This window comes from Diachasma alloeum, unplaced genomic scaffold (assembly GCF_001412515.2).
Source record: "Diachasma alloeum isolate Michigan unplaced genomic scaffold, Dall2.0 Dall_scaffold_00513, whole genome shotgun sequence".
NCBI lineage: Eukaryota > Metazoa > Arthropoda > Insecta > Hymenoptera > Braconidae > Diachasma > Diachasma alloeum.
In genome coordinates this window covers 543,099-559,065 of record NW_021680645.1, presented here as the reverse complement: position 1 = coordinate 559,065, position 15,967 = coordinate 543,099, and the positions used below count along the sequence as shown (strand labels likewise).

General features: G+C 35.0%; 1 protein-coding gene across 1 annotated transcript in view; it reads right to left on the bottom strand.

Moving 5' to 3' along the window:
- Positions 1 to 279: 279 nt before the first annotated feature.
- The window catches only part of LOC107042715 (homeotic protein labial-like), a 29,496-nt gene continuing 13,808 nt past the window's right edge, over positions 280 to 15,967 (bottom strand). Inside the window, exon 2 of the mRNA XM_015263875.1 lies at positions 280 to 758. Within this exon, the coding sequence (XP_015119361.1) occupies positions 280 to 758 (479 nt within the window). The remainder of the gene's footprint in view (positions 759 to 15,967) is intronic.

Below are 15,967 nucleotides of genomic sequence, written 5' to 3'. Positions count from 1 at the left end.
ATCGTTCTATACTCGTGGGAAAAGTGTTTTTTGGCTCATAGGATTATATCACTCGCCTTCGGCTCGAAATATACTATTTTCCCGTTGTGAACCGCCCCTTAATGCGCAATTCGATTTAAATAGTTTTCACTGTGATATATGCATAGTAATTTCCACCGGGAATATTTCTCCATCGATACTTAAACAATCGCGAAAGACTCTTTGGAATACAAAATATGAAAAAAAATACAGAGCAGTCTTGAACAAAAAAATATATATATAAAAAACAACGAGAACGCATCAATCCTTCGACGAATTCATCGACTCCCTGCTATTTTCATTGGGAAAACTAGGAAGAAATGATGCCCCAACATCTAGATTTAAACCTGTCGGCGAGTTACTAGTGCTCCGCGCGCCGCAAATACCGGACGCCACTGCACTATCACTTGGTATCAATCCCTCCTTCATCCGCTTCTTTTGTTTCATCCTACGATTTTGGAACCATATCTTCACCTGGGTTTCATTGAGCTGTAAGGTGGACGCTATTTCGATTCGTCTCGCCCTAGTCAGGTACTTGTTGAAGTGAAACTCTTTCTCCAGTTCCGTCAGTTGTTTGTTTGTAAAATTTGTTCGGCCTGTGTTATTGAAGCCGGCGGACATTCCGGGCAAGTTCCCAACGGTCAGGCAGTTTACGGAGCCCGATGGCGATGCGTAGTTCGATGGCACTGATGTCATTTGCACAGTATTGTAATCTCCGTTGTTCGGTGGGGGCTTGGGCACTGCAACACGAAAATATTTATCGTGAATAATTGCAACATTTCGGCTGTCATATACCGATCTATTACACCCAAAGAAAATAGTATGGTAATTAGGTAGAATAGCACCTCCTACTCATTCGGGATACTGATAGGTAAATATCAACTTTTTGATATTGAACTTGAAGTAATTTAACGTATATTTTGTCGGAACCTAGTTGCAATAAATTAATTTAACCTCCTTTGGGCCATCACACTTAATAACGTGGATGGTCATGTAGATGTACGGGACTTCCCTTTCTGCGCTTTCCCTTCTAAAAGCAGTTTATGAAATTTCAATTATGAGGTGTTCATATAAATTCAATGTGTAGTGAAGCACTTATTTTTCAAAGTATCAAGTCTCACCAGTACTTAGCATTACCCAGGGTTCGCGACGGGGACGCAGCTGGTATGAACCCCACAAAGGCCAAAATTTGACCCAGTCACCCCCTTCAAGTTATTTACCTAATTGAGTCCGACTCAATTTTTTTCCTGATTTCAATTTCTATTTGTATTGGATGATGAAATAATTCGGCTTCCTCGAAAAATTCGTTGGAGTTGCTATATTAGCACATTACCAATAGTATATATTGTGCATCAAGGACGGAAAGTCAAGATTTTCCGCCCAAGGTGCATATGCGATTTTTTAACACGCCTGCAAAGGAAAGTTCGTACTTTGCTCTTTGATAAGCGGGAGGAAAGGTATGAATTTTCTGTGCAGGGGTGTGAAAAATGTACTTCTCACCAGCACCGACCGGTACTTGGGGGGGAAGTTCACTTGTGAAACGTTCGAAAAATACTTGTTTCGAGTATTTTTTGTATCCTTGAGTAATTCGCACTCCTTATGCTAAATACATGTAATAGCCTTCGGGCTGAAACTGTACTAACTATTTTTTAAGTCCAAGCCCATTGTGATACTGTTACTCGATGTACTTGATTGTTATATATGTTAATAAAGACCGTTAAAATGTTAGAAAAAAATCCTTGAGTGAAGTACCATCTCTGCCGATCAAGTAGAAGTAGTCCTGGGACAAAGTAGCTTCACTAGAGGTTGGGGTAAAACGGACACGTTTGACTTTTTTTAAAATGTCAATTAGGGGTTGAAATGTTGATAAAATATGATAATTTTTTTTTAATACAAAAAACAATTCTTTCCCTTCGTGACGAGCCTAAACTGAGCTCAATTGATCAATTGGTTTCTGAGTTATGAATAATTTTTAAAAAGTCTAGTGTCCATTTTATCCCACCCTCCCCTACTCTCTGCTAGTACTTTTAGTATTTTTCACAAGTACCGGTGGCAAGTAATTTTAGAACTTCTCTCAAGTACTTTTATGACTTAATTTCAGTACTTTCAATTGACTACTTCATTGAGAAAAGCGAATATTATCGACGGATAAAATGGACTGCCTTGCGGATTTTTGTAAATAGATGTATTCAGGAGAAGATATTTTGTAGGAAAAAATCAGTAGATTGTGATTTTTATGGGTGCTTTCCAAACCAAATTTAAATCCAATTTTGAGAATCGTAATTCACGTTCTTGAAATTGTAATTCACGTTATTCTGACCGTAATTTACGATCTCAAAAGCGTAATTTACCCCTTTGAGAAAAACGTAAATTACGTTTTTGAAAACCTGACTTAACATTTCAAAAACGTATTTTACATTCAAATTTTTCGTGTTTACTTGTCCTCCAACATTTGGATCTTCATTTGTAATCTTGAATGAATTCCTGAAAAAATCATGAGTACTGGATTTGAGTACTATTGCGACTTGTATTGAATTTTGGTGGTACTTTTGAACAGCACCAGCCAGGTACTCAGTACAAGTACTTTTTTTACTTGTCCCGTGTAACAAAAGTACCTGTGACAAGTACCGGGGTACTTCACGAATGAAAAAATTTAATAAAAAACGCTAGCGAATTCGCTAGATAATTCTACTGAATTTCTATTGAACTTTCTATTAGTTTTTGGACGATTCTATTAATGTTCAATTAAAAATACTCTATAGAAAACATTTTAAAAAATCGGTTTTTCTATACAACTGATTCTATTGAGATATTTTCTATAGAATTTCCTCGGCTCAAATTTTCTTTTTTTTGTTTGATCATCTTGATAAGAACAAAAGAAAAATAGAGTAAAAAAACTTTAAAAATTTGCGCTGTGGAAATTCTATAGAAATTATGAAGAGAATAAGTTATATAGAAAAATTGAATTGTTTCTATCTTTTTCTATTGAATAACTTCTATTGAAAATTTCAATAGAATCGGTCAAAAACTAATAGAAAGTTCAATAGAAATCCAATAGAATTTTCTAACGAATTCGTCAAGTTTTTCTATTAAATTTTTTTGTCATTCCGGCCGTAGGCAGAGATTCACGGACGCGAAGCGAAGCGGAGCAAGCGGACAAAGAATATTGTTCGTCATACGGCCAAAAAAAACTTTTCTGACAAATATGATTGCAGCCCTCACCGTCGGCTCGTGCTGCAAACCTCATATTCGCCAGAAAAGTTTTTTTTGGCCTAATGACGAAATATACTACTTCGTGCACCTTCTGACCAGTACCCAGGTACTTGACGCATGATACTTGCATCCAGTTCTTTTGTGATTTTGGGGAAGTACAAAATTTGCCTTTTCCCAGAAACCCCTTGGTACTGGGCAAAAGTACTTTTTCTACTGATCAGAAGTATTTTTTTTTAAGTGTATGAATATATAGCACAGTAATCAGTATCAGTGATTTGGAATACAGTTTCCGATGATTCCTTTATTATGATCCAAATAAGGATTGTTTTTTCACATATCGTAAGACACAGACGATGAATCAATATGGTGATATGTATAATAATGAAATACATTATTCAATGAACTGAGGAAAAATTAGAGAAGTTAATAAGACGCTGTATTTCCATTACTGAAGAATTTTCGAATAATTTTTGCTATTGAAATCACTCTTGATGTTCCGAAGTGCTGATCATGAAAATAAAAAATTTGTAAAATCGAAACATATCAACAGGAACAAAAGGTCAACGCGTCATGACGCAATAGATGGGATAAAACTGAGCGGATGTATCCTTTTACCGAAAGGGATAATACGTTTTGTTGTCCAATACAGCTGGTCAATTTTCGAGGATTCTTCGGGGCTGAAGAGACCAAAGGGTCAAGCTGGCTTAAGGGGTAATAATGGATCAGATGGTCCGAGTGAGATCACAATAGCCTCTGTGTCAGCTGATGTCATTAGTCGAATCTAAGCCTCAATTATTTGACTCGAGAGATATCTGTTATAACAAAATATATTGCGACGGATAATTTCTTCATCATCAACGCGAGGAAAACATTTTTTTTTCTAAATTATAATTTACAAATTTAAGTTGACGAAAAAAAACTGTTTTTTTTTTCAATAAAAAATGTAACATTCTGTCAGTGTATAATAACTTACATTACGGATTCCAGCACTTTAAATAAATAATATAAGAAACGCGCGGTCACTTTTCTGATTAATTGTAAGTGTTCGCTTATGTCGTGAAAATTTGAATTGAAATCAAGAGGAATTATGTAATTATATAATTATTTCTGAGTTCAATCCTACTTTTTATTAAAACCATATTATGTACACCTTCCAAGGGTAAACACTCTAGTTATAGTTCCTCGGTGAAGGAAGGGGAAGGGGTTGAAGCCCGTAAGGGCCATTAATTCGATCTAATCTAATCGTTTCGCCATCGCCGACCCACCGAACGACCACAACCATTCACCCCGGACGACGTAATTAGCCTACACACACACAACTATGAACCTACGAGTCCACTAAATTTATGGTACACCCTCGGCGAAACACGAACTTTGATTCAACCGAAATATTTCAGGGAAAAATTAACTAATTCAGCAATTTTTCTTTCAATAAGTCAACAAGTGAAAGTGAAAAATAGGAGAAGGTGGGCAAAATGAACATTTTGCTTCCTCATGGGGGCTTTGTAATCGTTCGAATTTAAGCATAATCCGGCGAGGAAATGTAGGAGGTGAGACGGAAGGGTTTCAATTTTTTTCCTGCAGAAAACCAATCCCTGAACAAAAAAATTTGTCCCATTCGGATTCAAAATTCAGGCAATATTAGGGAGTATCTCCGGTTAAAAATTATTTTTGGAGCTAATCAAATTTATTTGTTCCGCGCATTGAATGGTTTTCAGATTGTTTTTTTTAATAAATGAAAAAATATTAATCCACGCGAAAAAGTGGCAACATCGTCGGTAGTTTTTTTTTCACCAAGAGCTGGTACCACTGGCTCGAGGGAGCTCCAATCACAACGCTTCATCGCTCTCTCTCAAGAGACGTTTAAATTGACCGCGCTACCCCCACCCGATCGGTACTTGGGACTTTCCCAAGCAGCACAGTTCTGGAGGGTATCTATAAGTATACCAAAAAGGCTGTCTAATGTCTGTCCAAAAAGGTAACTTGTGTCTAGAAGTTACCTAGAAGTTAACTAAAAGTTATCGTATGACTGCAAGATACCTATTGGACGGACATTAGTCTGCCTTTTTGGTATACTTTCAGATATCTTTCGCAAGGTTTGCTACTTGGGTTGCTGCTCGTTTGGGCTGCGTGCGCAGAGAATTTATTTTTCAGTACTTTTTTCGCTATTATTAATAAACAATGCTCCTAGGCGACAATCTTTTTCACTCAAAACATCACTGATCACATTTTCTAAATGTGTATGAAGTTTCATGACTGTGGCTGCATTTTTTCCTTGGGTTTTGGAGTTTTTTTGGGGATTTCCATAAGATCACAGGTTAAATGGCCACTTTTTCAAAAATTCATAATAAATTAACCATGCTCCCCAGCAGTCTGAAACTTTGCACACGCCTTTTCCATCATTTAAAGAATGCGTAAAAAAAATGGCTGCTTTTTTGCAACCCCCCCAGCTCGCCCGATTATCCTTAAGTGTTGAATTTTGAGGTGTTATATAGGGGTGACCGGGGAAAGCGGGGCATAGTGGGGTACTTAAAAAAACGCAAAATTTGAGAAATTCAAGGGGTTAACGAGGGGTCGATTGGAGATCAATAAAACATCAAAAAAGTTAAAAAACTCTTGTAATACTAAGGAAAAAGAAAAATGGAAGAACTCTAAAATTTAACAAAATTGAAGAACTCTGGAAATTCTTTCAATTCTCTGAAAACTTTTTCTGGAAGATCCATTATTTTTATTTTATTTGAGTAAATAATGAATTATCGCCGGGGCATAGTGGGGTAGGACCAGAATTATGCTTGATAAAATCCGAAAATGCAATTTTTAAACCCTGTCCTGTAGGGGAGACCGGGGCAAAATGAGACTCCTAGGCAAAATGAACAGCGGAGCAAAATGAGACCGCTCTGTTTTTTTTTGTTTTTCAATGAGACAAATGGGTCCAGGGTTTTTTTCGATGTAACGTCGTTTAACAGATGACATAAGTAGGATAATACGTTTTCGAAAAAAAAGGAACTTTTATCAAAGACAATCTCTACACGGAGAGAAATTTTTGATAAAAATTATCTTACCGTTCCATAAAAGTGTATCATACGTCATCTTTTCCTCATTTCTATCCCGAAATTTAGTAAAAATTAATATGTGATGATCAAATTTTATTCTACGTTAGAGAAATTTTATCCTGATAAAAATAAAAATTACCTTGCCGGTAGAGTAAAAGTTACTGTACCGGTAGGGTAAAATTTACCAAGCATTGAAGGATTTTCGTTGTTATCTACATAAAAATTATTGGGCTGGAAGTGTAAAATTGATTATGCGTCAAGATAAAATTTCTCCAACCTAGAATAACAGTTGATCATCATATATTAATTTTTACTTAATTTCGCGATAGAAATGAGGAGACGATGACTCATGATACACTTTTATGGAGCGGTAGGATAATTTTTATCAAAAATTTTTCACCGTGTAATCGTTGTTATGAGCCATATTCTAGTTTTCACGAAGATGAGAAAATTCCTTGTGACCTTCCAATTATGTCTTCAACATGGTCGAATAACACAATCCCATTAATAATTTTTAATCATCAATTAATTAGAAATTCAACGTAATTTAACACTAAATATTCATTTTTTCGTAGAAAATCCTAAGAAGTTGAGAAATTCTTGTCTTAATGCTACTTAAAAATTTTGAATTTTCTGTGAAATCTAAAATTTTATCATTTTTCCCCCCTAAACCGCATTCAATATTTATCTTATGAAAATTCTCTCCCGTTTTACCTTACGAGGACCAAACTTTGTCATGGTCACACTTTTCGAGGATCAAACGTCGCAAGTATCATACACTAAACTCGCGCTACTTGCACGGCCGTTGCTCGTTATCCTCTAATCCCCTTCTCGGACCTTCAAGCGCTGGCCTGAGATACAGCAATTTCTCAAAAAAGTTTGTTCCTCAATTTCTCAAAAACTACGTAACTAAATTAAATTTTTTTTTTGACGTCACAATATTACTTGTGATAATATCTACTAAATTAAATAACAATATTGCCGTGTATTCATAACCCATATTCATAAACCAGAAAAAAAATCACCAATTAAAATCAATGTATGAATGAACGAAATGAATGAATGAAAGCGTTTATTAAGTCCTGGGGCATAATAACCCCCTAAGAAGATGAAGTAGTACATTTGCCATTACAATATTATTAAAAGTCATGAATAAATCACAATAGATTCTAGTTAGATAGTTATTACAATCTCACTTAAAAATTTTATTTAATCAATAATCACATCAGTTTTTTCAAAATCACACATTTTAGTTAAGTTTTACATAAATCTGACCAATGTAGGAGAAAAATTGTTCTTTCCATTAGAGAAAAAAATTAGCGCATTTTATGAAAACACGGACGAAAAAATTGAATAGAAAAACCTATCGAATTCGTTAGAAAATTCTATTGAATTTCTATTAAATTGTTCTATTAGTTTTTGGCCGATTCTATTGAAATGTTCAATAGAAAATATTCAGTAGAAAAGGTCAATAGAATTCAATTTTTCTATATAACTTATTCTATTGAGATAGTTTCTATAGAATTTCCTCGGCTCAAATTTTCCGAGATTTTTTCGTTTGATTTTCTTGATGAGAACAAAAAATAGAATGAAAAAAACTTAGAAAATTTGAGTCGAGTAAATTCTATAGAAAATATATGAAAAGAATAAGTTATATAGAAAAATCGAATTCTGTTGACTTTTTCTATTGAATGTTTTCTATTGAACATGTCAATAGAATCAGCCAAGAACTAATAGAAAGTTTAATAGAAATTCAATAGAATTTTCTAACGAATTCGATAAGTTTTTCTATTAAATTTTTTCGTGCGTGAAATTAAATCAAACAGAATAATTTAAACGCAGTAAAGTGTCCAGTTTGCCCCGTTTGCCCCTATATGATATTCACATGAATGAGACAATAAGTCCGAGAGATACTAATGGAGAAGTGAGAGCAATGAGGCAGGTGAAAAAGTTGATGCTAAGAGACGAAACAAAAACGTGGGAGTCCTTAAATTGATGTATGAGCCTGGGAAAACTTCCACATTCGTTACAGCCTTAAGTAAAATGTTAACTCAGTGCATTCGTCTGGACATTCCCAGGGTGAATTAAGTGACGGATCTCTTTTTCGTTGGCCTTAACTGAGATGCCTGGAGGTCTGAATAGAAAGTTTTTCTTTAATGAAAACCAAAAATAAATGGCGAGTATGGTTATTAAGTGAATAAATCATCACATAAAAACGTTAAATATCTCCGAAACCGCAAAATATCAACTTTCTACTTTGTGAGGGCTACAATCATGCCAAATTTTGACTCGCTATCTCCATTTTTCCTCATGTTATCGTGCGTGCAAAAACTTTAGGGAAAAAATGGAAAAATGATAATATCTTGAAAACTTTGGATAAACAGCTCTGCATTATCTGATTGATCCAGATAGAAGCAATCAGGACCCTAGTAGAAATTTTATGTCGCGGCGGGAGTTGGCGTGCGACATTGAATATCACTGCAATAGGCACTCTGAAGGCGGGTCTACAATAAATGCGCGTCATTCATTTGCGTCACGTTGCTAAGGTAATTACTAATTGCTAAGGTAAATAAGCTCCCTAGTATAGATATATATACTAGGAGGCAGTGCCCCCTGCTCGCTCCGCTCGCCAACCCCCATATAATCCCCATATGACCTCCATGATCCTTATTCTAACCCTTGTGACCCTTAGTTTTAGACCCTCATAACCCTTATTTGGACCCTTACTGTGACCCTTGCGACCCTTAATCTGATCCTTGTGACCCTTATTTAGAACCTTGATCTGACCCTTGTTACCCTTGTTGTCCCTTGTTCTTTGGACCCTTAATCTGACCCTTGTGACTCTTAATCTGATTCATATGACCCTTAATCTAATTCTTGTGACGATGGTTTGGACCATTATTCTGACTCTCATGATCCTTAATCATGACCCTTATTCTGACCTTCATGCCCCTTAATCTGATCCTTGTGACCTTTAATCTAACCCTTGCGACTCTTATTTTCACCCTCATGATCCTTAATCTGACCCTCGTGACTCTCACTATACCCCTCGTGACCTTCAATCTGACCCATGTGACCCTTATTCGGATCTTTAGTCTGATCCTTGCGACCCTTAATCTGACCCTCGTAATCCTCATTCGACCCCTCGTGACTCTGAATCTGACCCTTGTGACCCTTAATCTGACATCTGCCATCCTTAATCTGGCCCTCATAATACTGATTCTGGCCCTCAGAATCCTTATTTTGACCCTTGTGACTCTTACTATGACTCTCATGACCCTTATTCTGACCCTTGTGACTCTGATCCTGAACCTCGTGACCCTTATTCTGACCTTTATGACCATTATTTTGACCCTCGTGAGCCTTATTTGACCCTTGGAACCCTTAATTGTGGAGTCTTAATTTCGAGTACTAAATTTTTATCACCAGAAGTCGATTTGGATTTTTATAACATAGAGAGATTTACAAAAATTGTTCGAAAAATTCCCACAAATTCGGATATACATACACACATTGTCAAAATTAATGATTACAAAGCTTCCGAGCGGAAGCAAAAATAATAATTCAGTGTGAAATGTAATTTGAATGACGCTGAATATTCATGATTTTTTTCAAATTCTTCTTTAATTTAATTTATAAATTTGATGAGTAAAATAGTTAAATTTATGGTATGGTGGACAGCAATTTTTCAAAAATCTTTTTTCCTCGATATCTCAAAAACTATGTGATTGATTGATTTTTTTTAATCACAATATTGCTAGTAATTAGGGACAATTTTGCAATAATCGGCATTTTTCCTTTTTATGAAAAAATCGTTCTGTGTGGATGTTGACATTTGGTGAGATTGTAGCTCTTATGATATTACAGGATAGAATTGTGGGTAGGCGAAATCGGGCAAGTGGTCTAGAAGATATTCAACATTTTGTGAAAAATCGTTTTGTTCAATATCTCTCAAACTACTTGTCTGATTCATTTAATTGTTTTTTCAAAATACTCGTCTTATTTTAAACATTCGTTGTGTATAAATGAATAATTGAAATTGTTTAAACTTTCAGAAACGTTATTTTTTAGTCATGAAATCGATGTCTGGGAAATTTCTAAATATAAGTAAATTTGTTACGATTTCGAACAAATGATTTTTATGGTGGAAAATTGTATGTTTATAAATTCTTTATAAAAAATGCTCGTAATTTGAAAAAAGCAATTTTTTAATTATTTCATCAATCTTCCTGCAAAAGCAAACTTTCGAAATTTTTTTCAGATTTCAGAAATATTTTCTAACAGTTTAATATCAAGATTCAAATTCAAACCTGCAAAGTTTGAATAATATAATCATTGTAACACGTCCGTACATTTAGGGTCAAATGATATGGGACTCAAATGAAAGCTGTGATGTTCGACTAGGAAGTAGAAAATCATTTCACTGCAGAAAAAATCGCCAAAGTACTTGGATATCCTTAAAAGCAAAATAGATAAAGTTTAAAATCATTCTAGAAATCATTCATTTTGTTTCTCGCGTACAGGTTTTTCGGAAAGATAGGTATCAGGTATCTGTTTTCTTCTCAAACATAAGAAGAAAAAAAAATGAAAATAGATATCCCTTAATATTTGACTTCAATTTAGAGAGCGTTATACCATGAAAATGAAATTGTAACCAGATACATTTAAGAATGGCAGCTGTTGATTTTTTCAGTTTTTTAATTTAAGATAAAGCCCACCATTTTGTCTGATTACTTGGATTTTTTCGTCTATTATTCGAGGGAAAGAAGGCGGTGACAGAGGGGATTACACGTTGGAGTAGGGTTTTTCCGGTTTTTTTTTTTGTTCATTGAAGAGTCAGAATGGGTGAAAAGAAGCCTTCCCCTGTAAGTGGCCCAATCCCCTTTTCAGGTTTACCTTAAAAACCCGCATTCAACCGAGGGCTTAGACCCCTCTCCTCTCCTCCAGTCGTAACACTATACTTAATGCCAGAGTACCCATGGGGTCTGAAGTATGCGGAAGCTGGTGTTACATCATCTGGCTATGGCTTTTAGCCTTTGAATAATATTTGCATTGCATAATGTCACTTCAGTGATATCGAGAGGGGTGATTTTCAACCTCAGGAGCAGATGATTATTGACCGTGAGTCCCCCATAGATGCTAAGTATCTTAGAAACCATCTGATATCTCTTCAGATAGACAATGTCTATTTTTCGTCGAAGAAGACGTTGAAAAATTCATTTTTTGCAAGAGTAAATGATAGAAGATATTTAGAGGTTGTGTTCGCTTAAGGATATCCAAGTACTTCATTCAAATTAGCATCTTTTTTTCAAGAAAATCTTGCCTTTTTCAAAATCTTGCCAGCCCCATACTTTTTCGATTTTTTCATTGTTGAATACATTTTTTCACCAATTTCTTCAATGAATATTGTGAACAATATTTTATTCAATTTCACACTTGACTCTCGTTGGTCTAACCTCTAATGATCATGCAGCAACTCTTAGTAGAGATGCAAAATGACCATCATTTTTGAGACCGCGTCATATGACACATGAATTTTTTAACTAAAACTGATGATCACAAATAATTTGGAAGCAATTTGTTGTCAAAACATCTATATAGATGCGTAAATAATTTCTAATTTGTGACGGTCATACATAAAATAATTGTTTTTTCTATAGAGATGAAACAAGCAGAGGTTCGACCTTATTCGACAAAAGGCATGCGACCGTTTCTTTTGCGTTATTAGTCTTTTTCTTCTTTTCATTTCTACCAATTCCATTGGTAGTAAGCTTCCAAATGGATTCGTTATGGTATACGCATATGCCTATCACAGGCACGAGTACTAGTACTTTGCATAATACAAGGATTTTAATGAAAAAACAGAAAAAGGGCAATATCTCGAACACTTTGCATGAACAGGTATAGATGTTTCTGATCTCGATAGAGGACATCAAGACAAATATTTTGAAAAAAAAGTGGAATCGGTTGCAAAGTTTTTAAGATATTCAACATAATAGATGTTCAGAAAAAGTTGAATATGTCCGAAACTACTGGTGCGATTGAGCCCGTCTTCAATACGAACCTTTATTATTACAGGAGGAAAATTCTCTCCAAATTTTAAGTTGATATCTCGATTTTTGCACACGTTAGCGCGCGTACAAGGATTTTAATGAAAAAACAGAAAAGGGGAAATATCTCAAACACTTTGTATGGACGGGTATATATGTTTTTGTTGATCTAGGTAGAGGACATCGAGACGAATATTTTTCGGAAAAAAAATCTAAATCAGTCCAACAATTTTAAAGATATTCGCAAAAAACTATTTCAAAACGAATCGCTTTATCTCAAAAACTACTTGACCGATCGGGCTGAAATTGTGCACAGAGTTAGTCCTCATTAAGACCTATAATCTGACAAAATTTCAAATTTTTTTGAATTATTTTGGCCACTGAATTACTCAATTTTCTAAAAATTGACCATCGGTAAGGTGGCGGTGGACATATTCAAATACAGACATGATCGCCAAACTTCGTATTTTTACGTTTCAGACCATTCTACATCATCTCCAATGAAAATTAGAGAATGTGAAAATCGGAAGATTACAAAGCTTCCATTCGGAAGCAAAATGGGCGTGATTTTCGTTTTAAATGCACATTAGGCTAATACGAATAATGGCAATGAAGTTCCATCTATATAGATAAAAAATGGCTGTCATATTTTTTTGGCAAATTGTGACGGTCATAGAGGAGGGAGAGAGGAATTGTGACAAGCGTCATAAATGCCTCGTCATGTGACCGTCAATGACGGTCATATGACGAGTCATGTGACGCATTTATATCTCTGGCAACACTGCACAAGTGTTCCATATAATCTCATAAATTCGGTTCGAGTTGTCAGACGTCAAGAACGCGCAGATTCAAACCATGCAATGTGTCCGTCCTACCAATCAAGAAGCTTTTAATTTCATTGTTTGCAATTATCTATCCGGAAACTTATGTTTTTTGATGTCGCAAAAAAAACTAATGAGTATAACGAACAAAGTCATATATGGTTATGTGTACCAGAAAACGCTTCAAGGCTATGAACTATTGGATTGAACGTGGGAGTATACAGCTCTTATAGACGCTATGTATTAAATTTCATTGTTTCAAAACCCGGTTTTTCAAATAAATGTTCGGAAATCAAGATTAATATTTTGCCTACAAAATACTCGTGTTCCATTCTACAAACTCTAAAGAGGATTTCCCCGAGAAAAAATTGCCCGAAGTACTTGGATATCCTTAACTTTTTTTTGTTTAACCAAGTTTTTATTCAAAAACACATCAATATTTACAATATATACATATCTTAAAAACTAGTCTGAAAAAACTTTTATGAAAAATAATATAAAATGAATAAACTTTGGTTCTTTAGGAACTCTCGAGTTTTAGCAATATCGTGGTTTTAAATGGTAACATAACATTGTATTTTTTTGTTCGTAGTAGCCAGTTCATTAGTTTTTATTATTATTGAATATTGTGCCCAAAAAAACTTTGGAGATTCTTTGATTGTGAAAAAAAGGCACATTGCTTGGATATCCTCAAGGATGTTCTACACCCTTTCTGCCAAAATTCACGTTTTTTAAATTTTTCTGGCAAACTTATGATGGAATTGACGTGAAAAAATATAACGTTTTTGCGTTTTGTCATTATTTAATGACTGACGAAATTTTAAGGTGGTGCGAACATTTTCCTGCGTTTTCTCTAAACTTTTAAAAAGAATCACAAAACTGTAGAAAAAACGCATGAAAATTATCGCACCACTACGCAACTTCGTGAGCCATTAAAGAATGACAAACCACAAAATCGTTATATTTTTTCACGTCACTCCCATCGATAATTTGCCAGAAAAATGAAAACAACGTCAATTTTGGCTAAAAGGGTGTCGAACATCCTTAACCCATTGAACAGCGTTAGTCATGAAATGTATTGGTGTGAGAAGAGTAGGGAGCCCCTCAATGTATTAGAGCGCCATAAGAAAAGCCCGCCTGCGCAGGCACACTATCTCAAAATGGTGAAGAGTGGGGTATTGTGAAACTGTTCAATGGGTTAATGGAAAAAAACATACGTGTAAAAATAATGGAGGGACTTCATTGTGTACAAAAGATTACCTTGTCGAGACAATGTTATGTGCTGTGACGTATCCTTTTTTTTAGTATAGACCTGGAAAAAATAATGCCTATTTCCGTCGAAAAATGCGTTTGGAAAATTACTTGTTTTGTAAGCCGCGATAAAGAACCAGCAGCGATATCTCGCGTGTGTGACAGAGTAATGCAGGAGTTTGTAAAGAAACTAGAATTTTTTCGCGAAAAAGTACTACTATGAACGAATTAACCGTTGCTCGATTATCAGACAGCTTCTACAATTCCCACGTACGAAAAAACGAATGGGCCGAGCTTGGCCCAAGCCCGGTGGCCGGCCTGNAGTCGTGGATCTGATCTCAGCTTAATCTCTAGTTTTTCTTTGTTCTCACAGCCATTACTTGAGACAGAATTTTCTGTTTACGGAGTATTTGTTCACTTATTCAATTTTATTTGACAAGAAAATCCTACATCTAGTGCGGCTTGGGTCAGTGGCTGCTGGAGCTCAAGATTTGACAAAATAAAATAATGTTAGGCGCGAGTTGATTTATTAAAAATTAACAGAATTGTTTGACACTTAGAATGAATGACTGCTGTTAATTAATGTTTCATGAATAATGAGGTTCGATTGGGGCCACCCTAGGAATTAGGAGAACACGTAAATAATTAAAGAATTTCCAGATATTCTATTATAGCCTTATTTTGACAGATTAACTAAATGAGTGTTATATGAATTAGTTCAGACAACGTTATGCAAGTTCTACAATATAACTTACAGCGTCTGACGTGCTCAATACTCCTTTGACAATTCACTCAATTAGATGAATTTTGACTCGCAGTATAATTGTTGATAACTTGAACGCGATATCGCTTCTTGGGCATTGACTCTTCAATAATTCATTATTGACTAAAATAGTATAAACAATTGACAATTATTATAGCCTCTATAAGAGTGTCTTATAATATACACAGAATGATACAATAGAGTTTTTGATTCTATAAGAATACGACGAAGAGTGAGTTTTGGCAGTGTTGCCGACTCGGGTTTATGAGGTGTCACCAGTGCTACACTGAGAAAAAATTTTTATAATATCTGAAACATATTTTCTTGAGACAAGTAAATTTTCTTCAATTGTTTAATTCTCTCAGGCATCTCAACTTACATGACCCGAGAAAGCCCTCATGCTTTAAAATATTCTTGTACTCAAATATGATTTTGTCGCAAATGAACTTACTTAAATCGCGTAGAAGAATCGGGAATCTTCTAGTCTTTATTGTTTTCATCATTTTATCGTTATGCACTTCCAATATTGCAATATGTAAAATATTCATAACGTAACGCGGAACGATAGTGATGAATGAAAATTTATTCAAGTTCCGTGAAGTGGACATGTTCTGAGATTTAAGCCATTGAAAATAATTTACTTCTCTCAAGAAAATATGTTTCAGATATTAGAAATTTTTTTCTCAGCGTATGCAGAAAAAGACAATTAGGGGTCAAAAGTTATCAGATTAAAAAAAAATCATAACTATGGACATTTTTTCATTAATTCTCAAACACTCAACAAAATTAGTGAAATTA